Source organism: Drosophila albomicans, chromosome 2R (genome assembly GCF_009650485.2).
Source record: "Drosophila albomicans strain 15112-1751.03 chromosome 2R, ASM965048v2, whole genome shotgun sequence".
Lineage (NCBI taxonomy): Eukaryota > Metazoa > Arthropoda > Insecta > Diptera > Drosophilidae > Drosophila > Drosophila albomicans.
In genome coordinates this window covers 18,305,601-18,329,444 of record NC_047631.2, presented here as the reverse complement: position 1 = coordinate 18,329,444, position 23,844 = coordinate 18,305,601, and the positions used below count along the sequence as shown (strand labels likewise).

At 37.1% G+C, this 23,844-nt stretch overlaps 2 protein-coding genes, 1 long non-coding RNA gene and 1 pseudogene across 5 annotated transcripts; 3 read left to right on the top strand and 1 right to left on the bottom strand.

The window, feature by feature from the left end:
- Positions 1–1,099: 1,099 nt before the first annotated feature.
- Positions 1,100–3,131, bottom strand: LOC117575543 (probable cytochrome P450 6d5). Its single transcript, XM_034259797.2, has 5 exons — positions 2,554–3,131; positions 2,340–2,492; positions 1,849–2,279; positions 1,536–1,784; positions 1,100–1,464 (listed from the first exon to the last, which is right to left on the bottom strand). The coding sequence occupies exons 1-5, from the start codon at positions 3,081–3,083 to the stop codon at positions 1,286–1,288; spliced, it is 1,542 nt and encodes a 513-aa protein (XP_034115688.2). The 5' UTR covers positions 3,084–3,131; the 3' UTR covers positions 1,100–1,285.
- Positions 3,132–6,852: 3,721 nt separating this feature from the next.
- On the top strand, positions 6,853–9,354 carry LOC127565830 (uncharacterized). The gene is made up of 2 exons (XR_007955225.1): positions 6,853–8,865; positions 8,919–9,354. It is a non-coding gene; the product is annotated as an uncharacterized LOC127565830 (long non-coding RNA).
- A 665-nt stretch (positions 9,355–10,019) lies between these two features.
- LOC117574106 (protein argonaute-3-like) lies at positions 10,020–14,248 on the top strand. Of its 3 annotated transcripts, XM_052006463.1 has the most exons (10): positions 10,020–10,218; positions 10,429–10,513; positions 10,579–11,023; positions 11,177–11,419; positions 11,597–13,008; positions 13,066–13,249; positions 13,309–13,474; positions 13,582–13,714; positions 13,778–14,026; positions 14,091–14,248. In XM_052006463.1, the coding sequence occupies exons 3-10, from the start codon at positions 10,582–10,584 to the stop codon at positions 14,175–14,177; spliced, it is 2,916 nt and encodes a 971-aa protein (XP_051862423.1). In that variant the 5' UTR covers positions 10,020–10,218; positions 10,429–10,513; positions 10,579–10,581; the 3' UTR covers positions 14,178–14,248. The 3 variants fall into 3 exon arrangements, with proteins under 3 accessions (XP_051862423.1, XP_051862424.1, XP_051862425.1); XM_052006464.1 differs by lacking the exon at positions 10,429–10,513; XM_052006465.1 differs by lacking the exon at positions 11,177–11,419.
- Positions 14,249–18,670: 4,422 nt separating this feature from the next.
- On the top strand, positions 18,671–22,874 carry LOC117574107 (protein argonaute-3-like; annotated as a pseudogene).
- Positions 22,875–23,844: the final 970 nt, after the last annotated feature.

Sequence of the window (23,844 nt, the reverse complement as noted above, 5' to 3'; positions counted from 1 at the left end):
GCATTAAAAGTTAGAGAGAACTTGTCAACGGGCTGGGCAGTTTTCTTACCCCATACGATTACCCTTAAAGCTCATTTGCTTACCAAATGCAGTTAACAAGTCTGTACTGATCGTTAAAGATATGCTCGTAAGACGTCTAGACTTTTCTGCGGAAGCAATGATGAACTTTGCACTCGATAGGCAAATAGTTGAAACTACACTTCAATATGTGAAATATCTGAAAATTGATACTTTGGCTTATAATTAATCAACTTAATGTGGCCATAAATAATAATCTAATTATGAAATTAGCACGAAGCTACAGGCGAATCTGCCGATTGTGAAATACCCGCTACTCACCACAAGTACAGTGTGACCAGCAAATAAAAAAAATGAGATTCGGAAGATTATAAAGTTAGTGAGACAACTTAATAACGAGTTGGCCAGCATTCGTACTCCACAAGATAAGGTTCAAGACACATTTGTCTTTCCTAAAGCGGTAATCAAGTGAAAACTAATCGTAACGCAAAGAACTCAGTTCTTCTAGAATTTGCTTCATTAACATGTGACGAACTTTGCAATCGGTAAATAAATAGTTGAAATTAAATTGTCATTTGTGGAAAATGTCACTAATAAATCTATAAATAAGGTTATGGACCTACAGATACAGATTATAGATAATACGGCAAAACGATAATGAAATGTGACCAAAGCAACATTTAAAAAAAATACTCAGTGGTTGTTCAGTTGTAATATTTACAGAAGCATGTGGCTTATGAAATTGCTAGATTCATAATTGAAACAAAATTATTTTATTATTTGTCTTTGCGGTCACCTTTGCATAATCGACTAACGTAATTGTTGCCTCATACATTCACTTTGTTGTAATGTAAATACACAGTAAAGTTGTGAAATAAGTAAAAACCACAGCAGGCTGTGCTTCGTACTTTTAGGGACCACCAAATTGTAATCAACGCAACAATTAAAAAATTTTTAAGGAAACGTGGCAAATGCCAATTTGCTTGCAATGCATAGAAATAAATACTACTAATCAATTTTTTGTCTATATCTGTTATAGTCTCAGAGATCTATTTATAAAATAAGTTATAAAAGATAATTCTTTATGATTTTTTACATACATTTATTTTTTTGGTTGGCATAATCTTCTGATACCCTTCTACTCAGCGGGTAGCGTATCATTTTAGTGTAAGTAGATATACATATCTTTGTTAACTTTAACTATAATTTGCCATTTTCACTTACTTCGGCTTAACCACAAAACCGAATGAATGCTTTTCCAAATATTTTAAGCAGTGCCGCACTTTGCCTTCTTTGTAAGCTTTACAGGAACACCACCCTTGGGTAGCAAAGGAACTCCGTTGACGGTAAACTCAATCTCTCGCTTCTCCAGGCGGGCTTCAAGGTTAAAGTTGGTCAAGATTTTGGCCACAGCAAGCTTAACGTTCATCTTGCCCATACGAGCAGCTAAATATTATTTAAATAAAGAAATATTAGACTTGAAATAAATTAAACCTATATTCAAATGAGATAATTACCGATGCAATGACGTGGTCCTTCGCCGAATGGCATATAGGCAGCAGGTGTGTAGTTGCGGGTTTCTTCAGCGAATCGTTCTGGCTGATAGGTGAGTGGTTGCGGGAAATATTCTTTATCGCGATGAATGCCCAGCAGGGATATGATAATAGGTGTCCCCTTTTTAACGACAAGTTTACTGTCCGGTAGTGGATAGTCCTTGGTGCAAATACGATTGAGCAGGGGCAAACCAGGATATTTACGAGTGGTTTCTGTAAGACATTGGATCAAAATGTCAGCTAATTGAAAATACTTGAAACCAGTTTGTCGACTTACCCATAACACAGAGTTCCAAATACTTCATGTCTTGTATGCAATCGTAGGTCAGCTGTCCGTTGTGCCTTTCGAGCGCTTGGTTGATGTCTTCACGCAGTTTGACCAATACATCGGGATTCTGCGCTAGTTCATATAGAGTGAATGATGCTGTTGCTGCAGATGTTTCATATCCTGCCACAAAGAAGAGAAACAGCTGTGCTGCGATGTTGTCCTTAGACATGCTCTTGAGGGACTCCGCAGTTGTTTCCGCCGACCAGACGGAATCGTCATTGTTCACCTTGCCCGTATTGCGAAGTTGCAACAAAAGTTGCAGCAAGTCACGACGAACAATATTGTTTTCCTCTCTGTAGGCGATCGTACGATGCACAAGTTTACGCATACGTTCCGTTCCATCAATTGGTGAACCCAAACGGTTGAAAATCTTCTCCAAACTAATGAAAATTACGTTTAAATTTCAGAAGAACTGTTTTTTTCACTGCTATTGTACTTACCCAGGATATAGGAAAGAGGTTGCACCTCTTATAATATTCTTAATTGTGGGTGCATTGACCTCCTTGCTTATTTGACGGAATTCATTGTTAGGATCAGTAAAACTATCGACATCCAAGCCAAATATAGTCGATGCAACAATATCTATAGCATAGCTATTAATAGAGAAGAATTTAGTATAAAACAATAATCACTTTTTAGATTATTTGTTGTTACCTTGCCATAACGCTCTTCATGTCAACTTCACCAGCGCTGGCGTCGGGCAATTTCTTATTCAAATAAGCCAATAATTTTTCTGAGCAATCTTCGGCAGTGGGAAACATTCCCTTGAGTTTGCCAGAGGTGAACGAAGGAGTGAGCTTAGTACGAGTTGCTCTCCACTTGCTGCCCTCCATGGCAAAGATGCTCGCCGACATGGGATCGTGCACCTCATCGATGTAAATGCCACGATCGTGGAAGCTGGCAAAGTCCTTAACAAGCATATCATGTGCCAGCTGAGCATCGCGAACCAGGAGCGCAGGTCTCAATGTCAAATATATTCCCACAAATCGCTCAGTCGTGGCATTATATGCATCATAGATGGCCAGACCGAAGGATCGTTTATTCCTGCGAACCGAATCCAAGACACCAAATGGAATAGCCGCTTGAATGGAAATAAATCCTTTGCGATCCCAGAAACTGAAATTCCATTTCAGATAGACGTAAAGCAGCGCGACGGCCGTTAACAAAAATAGTACGAAAAACATTGTGAAATTTGAAGTGAACACTACGCGTTTCGATTTCAAACTGACCCTTCCAAAGCTTGAGGCGATTTTATAGACGTATGTGCAATTCCATTTTATCGCTAACCGTTACCGAGTACGCTCTCGGCGTTCCGAACACATTCAAATGCAATTGAGCTGGATTCTTATCACGTCGAGTAGTATAGCCGAACATATTAAATATAATATAACACAACAAAAACGCAACTGATAATTATAAGGGACCTGCGCAGTTGGCTGTTTTCCTATGGGGTCTACACCTTGATTTTACAAACACTCACTGTGAATCAGCAATTTTATATTGTGTATTCATGCCAAAGTGTGGCAAGTGGGTATGACAGAAATAGATGCCTTAAAAGTGCCTTACGAATACTCTACTGAAGATTGTCATTGATCTTTAAGCTGACAAATTAGCAGAAAGAAATTAATGTATATTTGTCCCATGACACATAGAAGCAATGAAAATTATAATATTCCTTATGAAAATAATATGATTACTTTAATAAAATATCTTCTTAATGAAAAAATGAAGTTTTCCCCATAGGATGTATTCTTATTTTAAACAATACTGACTGACAAAAAAAGTCGATAACAATGTCTTTAATATTTTTGGTTAGCTCTATTTATAATTGACATAGGTTAGTGATCCCTCTTATACACTTTCTTTTGAAATGATTATCAACAAAAAGTGTTTAGTGTTAAGCATGACGGACTAAAAAATGTAAACGAACAAAAACTGCCGCGTGTTAGCACAATTCTGTGATGATAGCTAAGTCACAATGAGTAACGAATATGGAATTGATAAGCGGCATTTGTATTTCGAGAGAGTCTCCGTCGATCGAACAAGTTGGATCGAGCAGGTTTGAGAAACTCAAGTATGAAAGATACTCGTAAGTCTCTCTGTTTATAAATGACTATGCAAATTAAATACTGTGTTGATATGGCTCTCTGTTTATAAGTGACCATGCAAATTGTAAAATCAAGTGTTTTAATGAAATACGAAGCTTGAGATAGGTCAATAACAAATCTTATCTAATCTATTGTTAGAATGCTGAATAGAATATTAAACGATTACCATCAAAACGGGCTTATCGAACTATTTTTTGTGACGACCTTCAGACAAATTGCTGTGAACAAGTTGACATATTGTTATGCCTTGTGTAATATAAACAAATGCGGAATAAGTTAGCAAAGTGCATTCTATATTATGTTGATAAACACTTTTTTCTTATCAATAAACTTTGCGTAATAAGTCACTTAGTTCTTATCAATGAATTTTACGTATACTTAACTTTCTTATCTAGAGTTTGTTTTAACTTAAAATTAGAAATTGTATTAATTGAAAATGCAAACAAAAATATTTATTTATAGACATAAGTTGTTAATTTCTAAGAAATCTTGTTAAATATATTTTGGAAAGGATAATCTGGCGGATATACATATATGACGATTTCAAATATTCAGCCTCATATCACTTTCTGTTTGTTAAAATTTATTATTATTATTATTATTGGTAAGTCAATGAGAACAAACCACTTTCAATATATACATACATACATTTGATGTGATAATTTAACTTAAATCAGGTTATAAGAACTTTGTATATATATTTTAACTGTGGTCATTTAACTAAAATCAGGTTATCAGTATAAAATAAAATCATGAATTCATTTGTTCTCTTTCATAGCAAATAGCATTCATACAAACACTTATTGCAGCGAATGCACTGCGAATGCTGTTTTTAACTTATTTATTGATTGAAGATGCTGCGTTATCGCAATTAAGCGCGGAAATGCATTTATTATGCGTGAAAATCAATTTCGTTGCCGAATGGGCGTTAAACAATGCCAACAGGCACTCTGGAATATCCTGTTAAACATTCGAATTTAAATTTAAATTTAAATGCAGACCCGGCTCGATGGCATTTAATATCAATAATGTAATAAATTGCGCTGAAAATGACGTGAACGACGCGTCGATGGAACCGCTGCCAACTAGAGGTGCTAGCATAGAACTAGACAGAGAGAGAGAGAGAAAGAGAAAGAGTATGTAATAGGAGACCGCAGAAAAAAAGAAAACGAAAGCGTGTAACAGGTTCAGGTGCCATACATCAATTTGTGTGCTCAGTCATGGCATGTTCGAAATGCAAATGGTTATGCAATACTCTTCAAAATTTATGTGTGAATGCGCACAAATATAGTATGTGGCAATGTGTGTGTGTGTGTGCTAGCCAATAAATCAAAATATGAAACTCTAAAAGCATTTTCAGGTATTAGCCACAAGCTGCGCAGAGCTAAACAAATTTTGACGCTTTGAAACCTTTTGAAGACGTCTTTGAAGCAAAATCCAGCGACAAATGCGCTTAGTGCTTAGCAGACCAGGAGAAAAATGCCGTTGGCAGCCACGCAGCGTTGAACCCGTGGCTCATTATAAATTTGCCAGTTTTGCACGTTTCCGCTGTGCGCGCCAAAAAATGTCACAAAGTTTCAACCGGCTGCACACAAACACACGCACACTCACACACACACATCCAAGCATAATATACAGAGTTTTTGCCTTGGCATGATGGCGCGGTGTCTCTTTGGCCTGTGTGTGTTTCTCCTTGGGCTAAATGTCAGCTTTTGTCTTGGCTCGCACGCCAAAAAGTATGCTGAAACAATGTCAAGCATAATTTGCATACAATTTTTGCGTTTGCGTTCGCCTCAGTCAGTGTCCTCGTGCCTCTTTCCTGTTGTTGTTGCTGCTTGCTGTTGCCTCCTTTGCTGGTTGGTGGTCATTATGTTTGCTGGCCGTGTCAGGCATGCACAGACACTCACTCACGCTCGCTCACAATGCTCTTTTGACACTAATTTAATATACGTCACATCATCCCGCTCGCTATCTCGCTCTCAGAAATCTTTCTATGTCTCTCGCTCTAGTCTAAATGCCATGAAATTGTGTTGAGCTTTTTTACAGATTGCACTTGGTAGAAAACAATTCAAAATCAAATGTTGTCTTCGACTTGCCAATAAAGATTTGATGGCACTAAGTATTTTATTAAAAACATTCCTTTTAAATGAATTTTTAGTATTATACTTAGTACACCAAAAGAATAGGCTCTGTTGTCGAAGCTGCCAAGTAATCTTTATGTTTGTACAACGAATTGATAAACACAAATTAATCGCAAACATTCCGTGTGATATTTACAAGTGGCGCGTTCTAATTAGAATGAATTCATGCAAATGGCAAGTGTTCTATTTCGTGTTCCTCCATTGTATTGGGTTAGACTGATAAAAATAGATCACGATTTCATATATTGAACAACAAGCAGATTTCCAGTGAAACCTACTATTAAATATAACTTCTTGTTTACTTAAAATTTACCTTTCAGGGATATCAAGAATGTAAAATCTTTTAAGTCTTCTAACAGTTGAGCTATTGTCTAAAAGACCTAGGGCTAAATTATTTTCATGATTGTGAAGTCTGTCTGTATATTTCTTACTATATTTCTTTATCTCTTCTTTTATAGTTGGAATATTTAAATCTCTGTGAATATTTGCATTGGTTACATAAAATGGAGCATTAACAATTTGTCGCAATGTTTTTGATTGGTAGCGCTGAAGTATTTCAATATTTGAATTGCTAGTTGTTCCCCAGAGCTGAATAGCGTATGTCCAAACAGGCTTCAAAATGGCTTTGTAGAGGAGAATTTTGTTTTCCAAAGTAACCGCTGATTTTCTACTTAGTAACCAGGACATTTTCAGTGTTTTTATTTTGAGCTGTTGACATTTCGCTTTTAAGTTCGGTTTCCATGTTAGTCTGCGGTCGAGGTGCATGCCAAGATACTTCACACAGGTATCTTCTGGAATTGCTGAGCCGTAAAGTGTTACATTTGGGCATCTTCCTGGTCTTAGTGCAAAAGTTATTTGGACAGACTCCAGGGAATTCATTTTAATTTTCCAGTGAAGAAACCAGGCTTCAATCAGACTGAGCTCACTTTGCAACAGTTGAGATGCTTCGTCTCGAGAAGAGCTTGTTGCCAGAATGGCTGTATCGTCAGCATATGTTGCAATGGTGCAGTTGTTTGTTGTTGGCATATCTGCCGTGTATAGAGTGTAGAGGACTGGTCCCAGTTAGAGGTGGGCGCGGGCCTGTATTTTGAGGCCCGGGCACGCACGAAAACAAACTCTTTTTTGAGAGGCCCGGCCCGGCCGAACACGAAACATTTTCATCAAGGCCCGGGCCCGGCCCGGGCCTGCACGAAACTTATTTACACATATAAGAAAACATTATTGCCATTATAATTAACGCAATCGAAAAGCTTGCACACTTCACTCCTGCCCTTTTCACTTTGTATAAATTTTACACATTCACTTTTTTTATTTACAGCGTCCTGAATTGTTTGTCGCGACATTTTTATTTTTCACAGATTTGCTAATTTCACAATAAGCCGCCAATTTTGAATTAGTGGTGTGCAAACAAATAAAATATTGTATAAGCAAATTAATAGTAGCATCGATAAGCAATTAAAATGCGACAAATGGCGGTTCTAATTCGATCAAATCAAAATTTTTTTCGGGCCTATTTCGGGTTTTTACGGGCCGGGCCTTTTTGCTAAGGCCCGGGCCCGCACAAAGCCCGTACGAATCTTAATTTTAAGGCCCGGGCCCGCCCGAACCCGCTCCGGGCCTGTGTAAGCCCGCGGGCCACGAAAAAAAGCCCGGCCCGTGCCCACCTCTAGTCCCAGTACACTCCTTTGAGGAACGCCTGCGTTTATGAGAAATAGTGTTGACGTATCATTTCTCTGCTGAACGTAGAAGCATCTCTTCGACAAGTAGGATCTCAGTAATAGATAGTATGGGACAGGTAGCCAATTCTTTATCGTGATGAGCAACCCATTGTGCCAAACACGATCAAACGCTTGTTGAACATCAAGAAACGTACCAGTACAGAATTTTTTCTTCTCAAGTGCATATACAATTTCATTAATAACCCTGTGACATTGTTCAGTGATGCCGTGGCCTCTTCTAAATCCGAATTGATATTTAGGAATGATGGCAAGTTCGTCCAAAATTGGCAACATCCTCTTAAGTAGTATTTTTTCAAATACTTTCGAGAATATTGTCAACAGACTAATGGGACGGTAGGATGATAGTTCAGCTTCTGGCTTGTTTGGCTTAAGGATCATAATGATTTCTGCACATTTCCATTGACTTGGGTTGTATCAAAATAAATAATGTTGCTTGAGATTTTCTACATTTTAACGGAGATTCTGTGGGACTTGTACTGGAATAGTGTGAAAAAATGTTGTTGACAAACACACAACATGTTTCCTTTTTGGAAATAATGTTTCTGTGTTTTGGTATATATAATGTGAGGTAGTTGTCTAAATTAAAGTTGCAAAAAAAAAAATAAACATCTGATTGTCACAAATCAAAGCATCAGGTGATGCGCCAAAGCCTTAATAAAGTTGGCAACTCCACTTAGCATAGCTCAACGGTTGAGTCTATCGAACGGGGAGTAGTGCATTGATCCACACAGAGATGCTTTGAGCACTCACTAAGGGCAGCCATCTTCACTTTTGCACTTTTTTTCACTGAGAACATACGTATTACCTCAGACCAAAATTTGCAAAGAAAAATTGCAAAAATAAATATAAAATAATACTGCAACCAAGAAAGGAATGCCAACACTTTTGGGCATTCAAGATTTTGTTTTGTCCCAACCTGGAGTGGCCGTCTCTATTGGAGAATTTAGAATTGCTAAATTTTCTCTTTGCCACTGATTGGTAAGTAGTGTCAATCTGATTAGACCTTGCGGTAAAAATGTTATTTTATGCAGCTTATTGGTCATACCGCTGGCAATTGCACACGCTAGACCCTCCATAGAGTGTAATAGGTGTTGCACATTGCAGTCCTCGCCTTCCCCCCCTGTTGAACAGGTGCCACATGCGAAGCGCAGGCGGATCTTCACCCCAACCTGCAAGCCTAAGGGAGTATTGGTGAAGGCGGCGAACAGCCAGCTAGAGCGAGAATAAGGCAATAATCTTGCGGCAGCGAATCTTCGCTGCAGATTATCAAACGGTATTCGATAGCGGCTCAGCGAAGGCGATACTAGAGACGTTCAAAGGAGCGTAGATCTTCCGGCGAGAGATCTACGGCTCCCCACAAAACACGCCAGTACCATCTGCATTGGATTGTTTTCGTTCATAAAATGCACTAAGAGTGCCAACATGGTTTGGAAAAACTGAAAAATTAAATTGAATTTGTATTTAGTACTTGTCAAAATCGACTAACTCATTTTTTTCGACTTTTTATACAGCCAACATGGGGTACATAGGGATTGATAGCCTGATAACCATAACCCTTTATCATCTTTAACAGCTATCATCAACATTCATATATGCTACGACGGATTCATCAGTTATCAGGCCTGCTAACATCGATGGAAAGTGCGTAAGTACGGCATAGCCGTGTCTGTATACATAGTTGATTGGGGTTGTGATTGTGAGGTTCTCAATTCCGTGTGTTCCGTGTTGGTTTTCTATCTTTCGTATTATTAAGTCATGAAGACAACCGTTTAAGTAAAACAAATTAACGTAACGATAAATAAAAGTTCAATAAATCAAGCACTATTGTTAACTAGAGATAATTTTTATAAACAAAATGAAGTATGTTTATTAAAATACTGTATAACATGGAGAAGAAAACAATGATGTGTTAAACTTTTAATTTTGATTGGGCACTGGATATGCGAACGTTAAGGTTGATGCGAAATGAGTACTGTCCCTCTCCCCTAGTATTACACTCTGTCTACACTTTAATTTATGATGACTTACTACCCAGTCGAAGCCAAAGACCCACCCCAGCCCTGAACTGAGCCAGCTAGACAGAGTAGGCTTAGAGGAGTAGAACCTCGTGGTGTTCGTCACAATAATCGGTGTAAAAATGTATGTTTCAAAAATATTGATAGTGGTCACACTGTAACAAATAAAACAGTTTGAAGCTTTCATTTCAGAAAACAATCAGTTCCGATTTGTTGTTCGAGAATAACATACGAGAATAATTTTTATTACGATTTGTAAAAAAAAAATAAAGCAAAAGTACTATTAAAGCAGATTACATCACACTTATTTCGTACGGTAAGAAAAATTTTGTATAGTAATATTTACATGTAGCAAAATATGTAGGTAAATCTAAGTTTATTATTCAATTACCAGTTTGTTCATGAAAACACGCACATGTGCTTTTGGTAAACATTGTAATTGCATTTTGTCATTCTCACTACGCAAAAATATCGTGGCTTGCCGCCATTTTGTAAATCGAAGGAAAACTAACTATATAATTTGTAGAGGAATTTCTACATGTGTACATAAAAGCAAAAGCAGAAAAGCAAAATAGAGTGAGAAAATACAAAAGTGAAGATAGTGTGTGTCCGTAAGTTATTCTTATTGACAATTGTCGAAGTAATTCATATTTTTGTTTTTGTTTTGCATGTATAGAACATGTCTGGTCGTGGCAGCTTATTGTCTTTGTTCAAAAAAAAAGATGAGCCTTCCGAAATTTCGGCTAGTATTGGCGATCAAATTAAGGATAGCGGCTTGGATGCTAATCAATCGCTATCAAGCGGCGAGTATCGGCGTGTTGCCAGGGACAATGTCGCCAGCGAATTAGCAACATCTTTTCAAAATGTCAACATCTCAGTTGGACGTGGGCGCGGTCGTGGCCATTTTTTGCAAACAATTATGGCCGGAGGAATTCAGCCTGTGGAGAGCATAAATACCATAGGATCCTCTGAGGGAATTGACATGGGTGCGACTTCAAGCAAATTCGAAGTGTCTGTGGAAAAATCAGGTTCAGATCACAATCAAAACTTAGTGGCCGATGCTAAGACTTGCATTACCAAGCCGGGATTATTTTTGCCAAATCAAATTTATGGCGTAAAAGGTATAACTTTTTATTTGCAATTTTTTAGCAATGTTATTACAAAAATTATATTCAATTCATAATTCATTTTATTATATAATAATGCCCACACAAAAGTATTTATTTAATACCTCCCACAATTTTTATCTGATCGCAATCAAATCAACATCTCAGTTGGACGTGGGCGCGGTCGTGGCCATTTTATGCAAACAATTATGGCCGGAGGAATTCAGCCTGTGGAGAGTATAAATACCACAGGATCCTATGAGGGAATTGACATGGGTGCGACTTCAAGCAAATTCGAAGTGTCTGTGGAAAAATCAGGTTCAGATCACAATCAAAACTTAGTGGCCGATGCTAAGACTTGCATTACCAAGCCAGGATTATTTTTACCAAATCAAATTTATGGCGTAAAAGGTATAACTTTTTATTTGGTATAAAAAATACATTTAAATCAATTTTAGTTTTTATATTTATGCGTACTCTTAGCAAACTAATTATTAATTAATTAACAATTTTTCTTTACCGTTAAGATGACCTTTTTATTTTAATCTTTATTCGCGTTAGTTAACATTATACTTCTGCTTTTCACAGGCAACCAGATTAATGTGTCAACCAATTACATTTGCCTTAACTCTGATCCCAGCAAGGGAGTCTATTTGTACGAAGTCCGCTTTAATCCCAATGTCGATTCAATCCACTTAAGGATCAAATACTTAAACGAGCATAAGGATAAATTTGGCGGCACAAAGACCTTTGATGGTTGCTTATTATATTTACCAATTTTGCTCAAAGAAGAATTGACAACTTTTGTTACCAAAACTGCGGAAAATGGTGAAATCGAAATACGTTTGCTATTCAAGAAGAAAGAGTCCCTCAAGGACTGCATTCAACTCTACAACATTCTTTTTGATCGCATTATGCGTACGCTCAAGTATGTGAAATTCGATCGCAAAAACTTTGATCCCACACAACCAAAAATAATACCTATTGCAAAATTGGAAGTATGGCCTGGATATGTGACAGCTGTCGACGAATACGATGGCGGTTTGATGCTTTGCTGTGATGTATCGCACCGATTGCTATGCCAAAGGACCGTGTTGGAAGAGCTCGTTGACATCTATCTGCAAAATAAGAGTTGCTTTCAAGAGCAGGCGAAAATGTATTTATTGGGTAGCATTATTATTACCAGATATAATAATCGTACATATAGAATTGATGATATTTGCTTTACTGAAAATCCACAATCGATGTTTGAAACACGCAACGGATCTTGCAGTTATATCGAATATTACAAGACACATCACAATATTAATATCAAAGACATCAAACAGCCGTTATTGATAAGCAAAAAACAACAGAAATATGAAAAAAATGAAGATGAAATACGTTATTCTTTAATACCCGAACTATGCTATTTCACTGGCATCCATGATGATATTCGTGCTGATAAAAAACTTTTGCGCGACATTGCAGCAGTTACGCGAGTTACGCCAAATCAACGGATCTTGGCTTTAGAGAAGTACGTGAAAAATGTGAATACAAATGTCGAGGCAAAGCAAATTCTTGCCAATTGGGGATTGACACTAGCCAATAACAACGTCAGCGTCGTTGGCCGCAAACTTCTTGACGAACAAATATATTTTGCAAATAAAACCGTATCCGCCGGTCCAAATGCTGATTTTTCGCGAGATGCAACCAACAGTGAATTACTCGATGTTGTTCACATAGATAATTGGCTTTTGATATATCACAAAAACGATTTCAGGGCTTGCAATTCATTCATGAAACATATGGAGACATGTTGTGCCGCATTTGGTATGCGCATAAATAAACCAAAGACATTGACATTGGATCAGGATCGCATAGACTCTTATGTGGATGCTCTACGTCGCAACATCGTCAGTGAAACTCAAATAGTTGTTTGTATTTGTCCCACCAGCAGAGACGACAGATACTCGGCGATTAAAAAGATTTGTTGTGCTGAATTACCTGTCGCCTCACAGGTAAAATAGCACACATCCTGTGTGCTTCTTATTAGTAATTACAATGTTTAATTATAGATAATCAACGCCAGAACATTGTTGAATGATGGCAAGAATCGCTCGATAGTCCAAAAGATTATATTACAAATGAACTGCAAATTGGGCGGTTCCTTGTGGTCTGTGAAAATTCCATTCAAAAAAGTAATGATTTGTGGCATCGATTCGTATCATGATCCCAGCCAAAAGAGCAGCTCTGTAGCGGGTAAGTATAGTTAAATAATTAGTTTATACACATTTATTAATATTCTACAAATATATTAGCATTTGTCGCTTCGTTAAACGCAACCTATACGCAGTGGTATAGCAAGGCGGTTGTGCAAACCAAACGAGAAGAGTTGGTTAATGGTCTAACTTCGGCTTTTGAGTGTGCTCTGAAGAGCTATAAGCGGCGCAATGGTTACCTTCCGGACAGTGTTATAATTTACAGGTATTAGGGTAGAAGCATCAAAATATCTTATTCTCCAAAGTCTTCTACACGAAATATGAGATAAAATTCAGAAGTTACTTATTATTATTATCCTTCACATCTTTCAGAGATGGCGTTGGGGATGGTCAATTAAATCTATGCTCCATGTTTGAGATTCCCCAATTCGAGGCTATTAGTGGCAAAAATATAAAAATAACGTTTATAGTTGTCCAGAAGCGTATAAATACGCGATTCTTTACGGTAATAATTGAATAACGTAAGTTAGCATAAAATTTCGAAGCCTTTCATTCTGACTATTTTCAGGGAAGTAACAACAATTATACAAATCCATCGCCGGGAACCGTAGTTGACAAGGGCATAACACGAGCTCAAATGTATGATTTCTTCTTGGTTTCCCAATCGGTCCGACAAGGAACTGTAAGCCCAACTCATTTCGTTGTGCTACGAGACGATTCGAATTACGGACCAGATATAATACAAAAATTAAGCTACAAGCTATGCTTTTTATATTATAATTGGCCTGGAACTGTTTGCATTCCAGCGTGCTGCATGGCAAGTCATGAAAGCTTCCGATATTTCATTGTTAAACTTATTAATTTGTTTTTTCGTTTTTCAGTACGCTCATAAGATGGCTTACTTGATTGGTCAAAGCGTTCAGCGTAATACATCGGCTACTCTTGCAGAGAAATTATTTTATTTATAAGATCTAATCAATAAACGTTTATCATAACCATATAATATATCTATTAAAGCACAAAGCGCACATGAATTACATATGTAATTTTTCATTTTCATTTTAATTTTTCTAATCTATTTTCTTAAACAAACAAAAATTGTGTTTACTGCGCAAACCGCTAATTAGAACAGAAATCAAATTTTTATTCACACACCAAGATAAAATATTAAGTATTTTAATAAATTTTTAAATTATCTACATACATAGGATTTGATAAATAAAACTCTTTAGATTGAACAACTTATACATTAATGTCCACCAACGCATTTTACATTTACATCACAATCTCTTTCAATTAATAAGCAATTCATACGAAGCATACACATGTATGTACGCTGAACATAGCGTACATAGCATATTATTACTGTGAACCGAGAGTAAATGTATCAAACAAACATTTTACATGGTCATCTGTTCAAATTAATGAGTAATTAATACAAAACTTGTGTACGTTTTGTATTTTATTTAAATTTTCTTTCTCAATCTGTTAGCTATGATTAATTTTTCAGGTAAAATCGACTTTTGTATTTAAAATTTCTTTTTTATACCCGCTACTCATAGCGTAAAAGTACATAACATATATTATAACTTTGTGCCGGCAGGAAATGTAAGTAACATGCATAATGAGGCATCTCTGAGCCTATATATTATATAATATATTATTGATCAGCGTCAACAGCCGAGACGATATAACTGTGTCCGTCTCTCCGTATGAACACTTACATCTCAGAGACTATAAGAGATAAAGCTATAAATTTTCGACATCACTTTTTATGTTCACACTGCTAACTATAGAGGTTGCCCAGTTTATAAGGATCTCAAAAGCCGCATCCATCAAAAAGGAATTACCGCCCGCACCCAAAATAAAACGTTGAAAGTCTCCAGATCAAACCCTGAAGTCTTCTTCTCGACTGCAGCCAGATCCTCACTAGGACCTATTAACTCTGACAAAAGTGTGACATACGCAAGCGCTTTAAAATCAGGACCGGCTATCCCTGCCTCAAAAAGGTCATTTCTGCAATCAGCACACCAAGCACCGAACATGGCTCAGCAACATCAATCGCCGGAGCAGCCAAAAAGCAACTTCGAAGCTATGATATGCAGCTTACAACAAAGCCTTACAGAATTTATGTCATTCATGCGCACAACTATGCAAGATTTAATGCGAAACCAAAATCTATTGATTCAAATGCTGGTTTCACAACAATCCAAATAATGACTCCCATACGGATCTCTACGTGGAACGCTAACGGCGTTTCACAGCATAAACTTGAGTTAGCTCAATTCCTACTCGACAATCAAATCGACGTAATGCTGCTTTCAGAAACACACCTTACAAACAAATACAATTTTCATCTACGAGGATATACTTTCTACGGAACAAATCATCCAGACGGTAAAGCACATGGTGGGACTGGAATTCTAATCAGAAGCCGTATTAAGCACTACTATCATAACAAATTTGCTAAAAACAACCTACAGGCCACATCTATAAATATAAAACTAAATACCGGCAACGAACTTACACTAGCCGCCGTATACTGCCCCCCTCGCTTCACTATAGCTGAAGATGAGTTTATGCAGTTTTTCAACTCACTAGGAGACCACTTCATAGCAGCAGGAGACTACAATGCCAAGCACACACACTGGGGATCTCGTCTCGTGACTCCAAAAGGAAAGCAGCTCTACAATGCCATTATCAACGCCAAGAACAAGCTCGACTATGTTTCTCCTGGCACACCAACATACTAGCCGGCAGACCCAAATAAACTGCCCGATTTAATAGACTTTGCGATTACCAAAAACATTCAAAAAAATCTGATAAGCGCCGAATGCCTTTCGGATCTTTCATCTGACCACTCGCCTATACTGTTTATTCTACTCCGGCATCCAGGAACATTGGAACAATCACTAAAATTGACCACACAGAAAACTAATTGGATTAAGTATAGAAAGTATATAAGCTCACACATTGAGCTAAGTCCCCATCTCAATAATGAAGCCGACGTAGACAGCTTTGTTAATTCACTGGAGTCTGTACTTGTCTCTGCAGCCCAAGCTTCAACACCTCAAACCGTAAATACACAAAGCAATCGAAAGAAGACAAATCTACAAAGCAGCTCGTCCTCGAAAAGCGACGCTTACGTCGAGAGTGGCAATTCCACAGATCGCCATCTGCTAAGCAACGTCTAAGACATGCCTCACGTGGGCACGGGCCACGAAAAAAAGCCCGGCCCGTGCCCACCTCTAGTCCCAGTACACTCCCTTGAGGAACGCCTGCGTTTATGAGAAATAGTGTTGACGTATCATTTCTCTGCTGAACGTAGAAGCATCTCTTCGACAAGTAGGATCTCAGTAATAGATAGTATGGGACAGGTAGCCAATTCTTTATCGTGATGAGCAACCCATTGTGCCAAACACGATCAAACGCTTGTTGAACATCAAGAAACGTACCAGTACAGATTTTTTTCTTCTCAAGTGCATATACAATTTCATTAATAACCCTGTGACATTGTTCAGTGATGCCGTGGCCTCTTCTAAATCCGAATTGATATTTAGGAATGATGGCAAGTTCGTCCAAAATTGGCAACATCCTCTTAAGTAGTATTTTTTCAAATACTTTCGAGAATATTGTCAACAGACTAATGGGACGGTAGGATGATAGTTCAGCTTCTGGCTTGTTTGGCTTAAGGATCATAATGATTTCTGCACATTTCCATTGACTTGGGTTGTATCAAAATAAATAATGTTGCTTGAGATTTTCTACATTTTAACGGAGATTCTGTGGGACTTGTACTGGAATAGTGTGAAAAAATGTTGTTGACAAACACACAACATGTTTCCTTTTTGGAAATAATGTTTCTGTGTTTTGGTATATATAATGTGAGGTAGTTGTCTAAATTAAAGTTGCAAAAAAAAAAATAAACATCTGATTGTCACAAATCAAAGCATCAGGTGATGCGCCAAAGCCTTAATAAAGTTGGCAACTCCACTTAGCATAGCTCAACGGTTGAGTCTATCGAACGGGGAGTAGTGCATTGATCCACACAGAGATGCTTTGAGCACTCACTAAGGGCAGCCATCTTCACTTTTGCACTTTTTTTCACTGAGAACATACGTATTACCTCAGACCAAAATTTGCAAAGAAAAATTGCAAAAATAAATATAAAATAATACTGCAACCAAGAAAGGAATGCCAACACTTTTGGGCATTCAAGATTTTGTTTTGTCCCAACCTGGAGTGGCCGTCTCTATTGGAGAATTTAGAATTGCTAAATTTTCTCTTTGCCACTGATTGGTAAGTAGTGTCAATCTGATTAGACCTTGCGGTAAAAATGTTATTTTATGCAGCTTATTGGTCATACCGCTGGCAATTGCACACGCTAGACCCTCCATAGAGTGTAATAGGTGTTGCACATTGCAGTCCTCGCCTTCCCCCCCTGTTGAACAGGTGCCACATGCGAAGCGCAGGCGGATCTTCACCCCAACCTGCAAGCCTAAGGGAGTATTGGTGAAGGCGGCGAACAGCCAGCTAGAGCGAGAATAAGGCAATAATCTTGCGGCAGCGAATCTTCGCTGCAGATTATCAAACGGTATTCGATAGCGGCTCAGCGAAGGCGATACTAGAGACGTTCAAAGGAGCGTAGATCTTCCGGCGAGAGATCTACGGCTCCCCACAAAACACGCCAGTACCATCTGCATTGGATTGTTTTCGTTCATAAAATGCACTAAGAGTGCCAACATGGTTTGGAAAAACTGAAAAATTAAATTGAATTTGTATTTAGTACTTGTCAAAATCGACTAACTCATTTTTTTCGACTTTTTATACAGCCAACATGGGGTACATAGGGATTGATAGCCTGATAACCATAACCCTTTATCATCTTTAACAGCTATCATCAACATTCATATATGCTACGACGGATTCATCAGTTATCAGGCCTGCTAACATCGATGGAAAGTGCGTAAGTACGGCATAGCCGTGTCTGTATACATAGTTGATTGGGGTTGTGATTGTGAGGTTCTCAATTCCGTGTGTTCCGTGTTGGTTTTCTATCTTTCGTATTATTAAGTCATGAAGACAACCGTTTAAGTAAAACAAATTAACGTAACGATAAATAAAAGTTCAATAAATCAAGCACTATTGTTAACTAGAGATAATTTTTATAAACAAAATGAAGTATGTTTATTAAAATACTGTATAACATGGAGAAGAAAACAATGATGTGTTAAACTTTTAATTTTGATTGGGCACTGGATATGCGAACGTTAAGGTTGATGCGAAATGAGTACTGTCCCTCTCCCCTAGTATTACACTCTGTCTACACTTTAATTTATGATGACTTACTACCCAGTCGAAGCCAAAGACCCACCCCAGCCCTGAACTGAGCCAGCTAGACAGAGTAGGCTTAGAGGAGTAGAACCTCGTGGTGTTCGTCACAATAATCGGTGTAAAAATGTATGTTTCAAAAATATTGATAGTGGTCACACTGTAACAAATAAAACAGTTTGAAGCTTTCATTTCAGAAAACAATCAGTTCCGATTTGTTGTTCGAGAATAACATACGAGAATAATTTTTATTACGATTTGTAAAAAAAAAATAAAGCAAAAGTACTATTAAAGCAGATTACATCACACTTATTTCGTACGGTAAGAAAAATTTTGTATAGTAATATTTACATGTAGCAAAATATGTAGGTAAATCTAAGTTTATTATTCAATTACCAGTTTGTTCATGAAAACACGCACATGTGCTTTTGGTAAACATTGTAATTGCATTTTGTCATTCTCACTACGCAAAAATATCGTGGCTTGCCGCCATTTTGTAAATCGAAGGAAAACTAACTATATAATTTGTAGAGGAATTTCTACATGTGTACATAAAAGCAAAAGCAGAAAAGCAAAATAGAGTGAGAAAATACAAAAGTGAAGATAGTGTGTGTCCGTAAGTTATTCTTATTGACAATTGTCGAAGTAATTCATATTTTTGTTTTTGTTTTGCATGTATAGAACATGTCTGGTCGTGGCAGCTTATTGTCTTTGTTCAAAAAAAAAGATGAGCCTTCCGAAATTTCGGCTAGTATTGGCGATCAAATTAAGGATAGCGGCTTGGATGCTAATCAATCGCTATCAAGCGGCGAGTATCGGCGTGTTGCCAGGGACAATGTCGCCAGCGAATTAGCAACATCTTTTCAAAATGTCAACATCTCAGTTGGACGTGGGCGCGGTCGTGGCCATTTTTTGCAAACAATTATGGCCGGAGGAATTCAGCCTGTGGAGAGCATAAATACCATAGGATCCTCTGAGGGAATTGACATGGGTGCGACTTCAAGCAAATTCGAAGTGTCTGTGGAAAAATCAGGTTCAGATCACAATCAAAACTTAGTGGCCGATGCTAAGACTTGCATTACCAAGCCGGGATTATTTTTGCCAAATCAAATTTATGGCGTAAAAGGTATAACTTTTTATTTGCAATTTTTTAGCAATGTTATTACAAAAATTATATTCAATTCATAATTCATTTTATTATATAATAATGCCCACACAAAAGTATTTATTTAATACCTCCCACAATTTTTATCTGATCGCAATCAAATCAACATCTCAGTTGGACGTGGGCGCGGTCGTGGCCATTTTATGCAAACAATTATGGCCGGAGGAATTCAGCCTGTGGAGAGTATAAATACCTCAGGATCCTATGAGGGAATTGACATGGGTGCGACTTCAAGCAAATTCGAAGTGTCTGTGGAAAAATCAGGTTCAGATCACAATCAAAACTTAGTGGCCGATGCTAAGACTTGCATTACCAAGCCAGGATTATTTTTACCAAATCAAATTTATGGCGTAAAAGGTATAACTTTTTTTATTACATTTGCAATTTTAGTTTTTTTTATGCGTATTAATTAATTATTAATTAATTAACAATTTTTCTTTACCGTTAAGATGACCTTTTTATTTTAATCTTTATTCGCGTTAGTTAACATTATACTTCTGCTTTTCACAGGCAACCAGATTAATGTGTCAACCAATTACATTTGCCTTAACTCTGATCCCAGCAAGGGAGTCTATTTGTACGAAGTCCGCTTTAATCCCAATGTCGATTCAATCCACTTAAGGATCAAATACTTAAACGAGCATAAGGATAAATTTGGCGGCACAAAGACCTTTGATGGTTGCTTATTATATTTACCAATTTTGCTCAAAGAAGAATTGACAACTTTTGTTACCAAAACTGCGGAAAATGGTGAAATCGAAATACGTTTGCTATTCAAGAAGAAAGAGTCCCTCAAGGACTGCATTCAACTCTACAACATTCTTTTTGATCGCATTATGCGTACGCTCAAGTATGTGAAATTCGATCGCAAAAACTTTGATCCCACACAACCAAAAATAATACCTATTGCAAAATTGGAAGTATGGCCTGGATATGTGACAGCTGTCGACGAATACGATGGCGGTTTGATGCTTTGCTGTGATGTATCGCACCGATTGCTATGCCAAAGGACCGTGTTGGAAGAGCTCGTTGACATCTATCTGCAAAATAAGAGTTGCTTTCAAGAGCAGGCGAAAATGTATTTATTGGGTAGCATTATTATTACCAGATATAATAATCGTACATATAGAATTGATGATATTTGCTTTACTGAAAATCCACAATCGATGTTTGAAACACGCAACGGATCTTGCAGTTATATCGAATATTACAAGACACATCACAATATTAATATCAAAGACATCAAACAGCCGTTATTGATAAGCAAAAAACAACAGAAATATGAAAAAAATGAAGATGAAATACGTTATTCTTTAATACCCGAACTATGCTATTTCACTGGCATCCATGATGATATTCGTGCTGATAAAAAACTTTTGCGCGACATTGCAGCAGTTACGCGAGTTACGCCAAATCAACGGATCTTGGCTTTAGAGAAGTACGTGAAAAATGTGAATACAAATGTCGAGGCAAAGCAAATTCTTGCCAATTGGGGATTGACACTAGCCAATAACAACGTCAGCGTCGTTGGCCGCAAACTTCTTGACGAACAAATATATTTTGCAAATAAAACCGTATCCGCCGGTCCAAATGCTGATTTTTCGCGAGATGCAACCAACAGTGAATTACTCGATGTTGTTCACATAGATAATTGGCTTTTGATATATCACAAAAACGATTTCAGGGCTTGCAATTCATTCATGAAACATATGGAGACATGTTGTGCCGCATTTGGTATGCGCATAAATAAACCAAAGACATTGACATTGGATCAGGATCGCATAGACTCTTATGTGGATGCTCTACGTCGCAACATCGTCAGTGAAACTCAAATAGTTGTTTGTATTTGTCCCACCAGCAGAGACGACAGATACTCGGCGATTAAAAAGATTTGTTGTGCTGAATTACCTGTCGCCTCACAGGTAAAATAGCACACATCCTGTGTGCTTCTTATTAGTAATTACAATGTTTAATTATAGATAATCAACGCCAGAACATTGTTGAATGATGGCAAGAATCGCTCGATAGTCCAAAAGATTATATTACAAATGAACTGCAAATTGGGCGGTTCCTTGTGGTCTGTGAAAATTCCATTCAAAAAAGTAATGATTTGTGGCATCGATTCGTATCATGATCCCAGCCAAAAGAGCAGCTCTGTAGCGGGTAAGTATAGTTAAATAATTAGTTTATACACATTTATTAATATTCTACAAATATATTAGCATTTGTCGCTTCGTTAAACGCAACCTATACGCAGTGGTATAGCAAGGCGGTTGTGCAAACCAAACGAGAAGAGTTGGTTAATGGTCTAACTTCGGCTTTTGAGTGTGCTCTGAAGAGCTATAAGCGGCGCAATGGTTACCTTCCGGACAGTGTTATAATTTACAGGTATTAGGGTAGAAGCATCAAAATATCTTATTCTCCAAAGTCTTCTACACGAAATATGAGATAAAATTCAGAAGTTACTTATTATTATTATCCTTCACATCTTTCAGAGATGGCGTTGGGATGGTCAATTAAATCTATGCTCCATGTTTGAGATTCCCCAATTCGAGGCTATTAGTGGCAAAAATATAAAAATAACGTTTATAGTTGTCCAGAAGCGTATAAATACGCGATTCTTTACGGTAATAATTGAATAACGTAAGTTAGCATAAAATTTCGAAGCCTTTCATTCTGACTATTTTCAGGGAAGTAACAACAATTATACAAATCCATCGCCGGGAACCGTAGTTGACAAGGGCATAACACGAGCTCAAATGTATGATTTCTTCTTGGTTTCCCAATCGGTCCGACAAGGAACTGTAAGCCCAACTCATTTCGTTGTGCTACGAGACGATTCGAATTACGGACCAGATATAATACAAAAATTAAGCTACAAGCTATGCTTTTTATATTATAATTGGCCTGGAACTGTTTGCATTCCAGCGTGCTGCATGGCAAGTCATGAAAGCTTCCGATATTTCATTGTTAAACTTATTAATAAGTTAATTTAATTTGTTTTTTCGTTTTTCAGTACGCTCATAAGATGGCTTACTTGATTGGTCAAAGCGTTCAGCGTAATACATCGGCTACTCTTGCAGAGAAATTATTTTATTTATAAGAATTCAGTTTAAACTTGTTTATTATAACCATATAATCTATCTATTAAAGCACAAAGCGCACATGAATTACATATATGTAATTTTTCATTTTAATTTTTCTAATCTATTTTCTTAAAGAAACAAAAGTTGTGTTTACTGAGCAAACCGCTAATTAGAGCAGAAATCAAATTTTTATTCACACACCAAGATAAAATATTAAGTATTTTAATTAATTTTTAAATTATCTACATACATAGGATTTGATAAATAAAACTCTTTAGATTGAACAACTTATACATTTATGTCCACCAACGCATTTTACATTTACATCACAATCTCTTTCAATTAATAAGCAATTCATACGAAGCATACATATAAATACATACACATGTATGTACGCTGAACATAGCGTACATAGCATATTATTACTGTGAACCGAGAGTAAATGTATCAAACAAACATTTTACATGGTCAACTGTTCAAATTAATGAGTAATTAATACAAAACTTGTGTACGTTTTGTATTTTATTTAAATTTTCTTTCTCAATCTGTTAGCTATGATTAATTTTTCAGGTAAAATAGACTTTTGTATTTAAAATTTCTTTTTTATACCCGCTACTCATAGCGTAAAAGTACATAACATATATTATAACTTTGTGCCGGCAGGAAATGTAAGTAACATGCATAATGAGGCATCTCTGAGCCTATATATTATATAATATATTATTGATCAGCGTCAACAGCCGAGACGATATAACTGTGTCCGTCTCTCCGTATGAACACTTACATCTCAGAGACTATAAGATATAAAGCTATAAATTTTCGACATCACTTTTTATGTTTGCAGGCAGATCAAGTTTGTTTCGAATTTTTGCCGCGCCCACTTCCGCTTTCACAAATTGACAAAACTTGAATAACAAGCGATAAAGCTAGAGTCGCGAATTTTATTATATTCAATAATAACTACAGGGTTTGTAATTCCTCAAAGTTTGCTTGCGATCAGATAAAAATTGCCAAAGTTATTAAAGAAATAGTTTTGAACCATACCATTTGGAA

What these genes read in the sequence shown, in the direction of transcription:
- LOC117575543 (XM_034259797.2), bottom strand. Translation starts at nt 3,083, where the DNA reads ATGTTTTTCGTACTATTTTTGTTAACGGCCGTCGCGCTGCTTTACGTC. An exon ending in TTTGGAACTCTGTGTTATGG is followed by an intron (nt 1,785 to 1,848) that starts GTAAGTCGACAA and finishes AATGTCTTACAG; the next exon opens with AAACCACTCGTAAATATCCT. An exon ending in AGGACCACGTCATTGCATCG is followed by an intron (nt 1,465 to 1,535) that starts GTAATTATCTCA and finishes AATAATATTTAG; the next exon opens with CTGCTCGTATGGGCAAGATG.
- LOC117574106 (XM_052006464.1), top strand. Translation starts at nt 10,582, where the DNA reads ATGTCTGGTCGTGGCAGCTTATTGTCTTTGTTCAAAAAAAAAGATGAG. An exon ending in AATTACCTGTCGCCTCACAG is followed by an intron (nt 13,009 to 13,065) that starts GTAAAATAGCAC and finishes GTTTAATTATAG; the next exon opens with ATAATCAACGCCAGAACATT. An exon ending in GACAGTGTTATAATTTACAG is followed by an intron (nt 13,475 to 13,581) that starts GTATTAGGGTAG and finishes CACATCTTTCAG; the next exon opens with AGATGGCGTTGGGGATGGTC.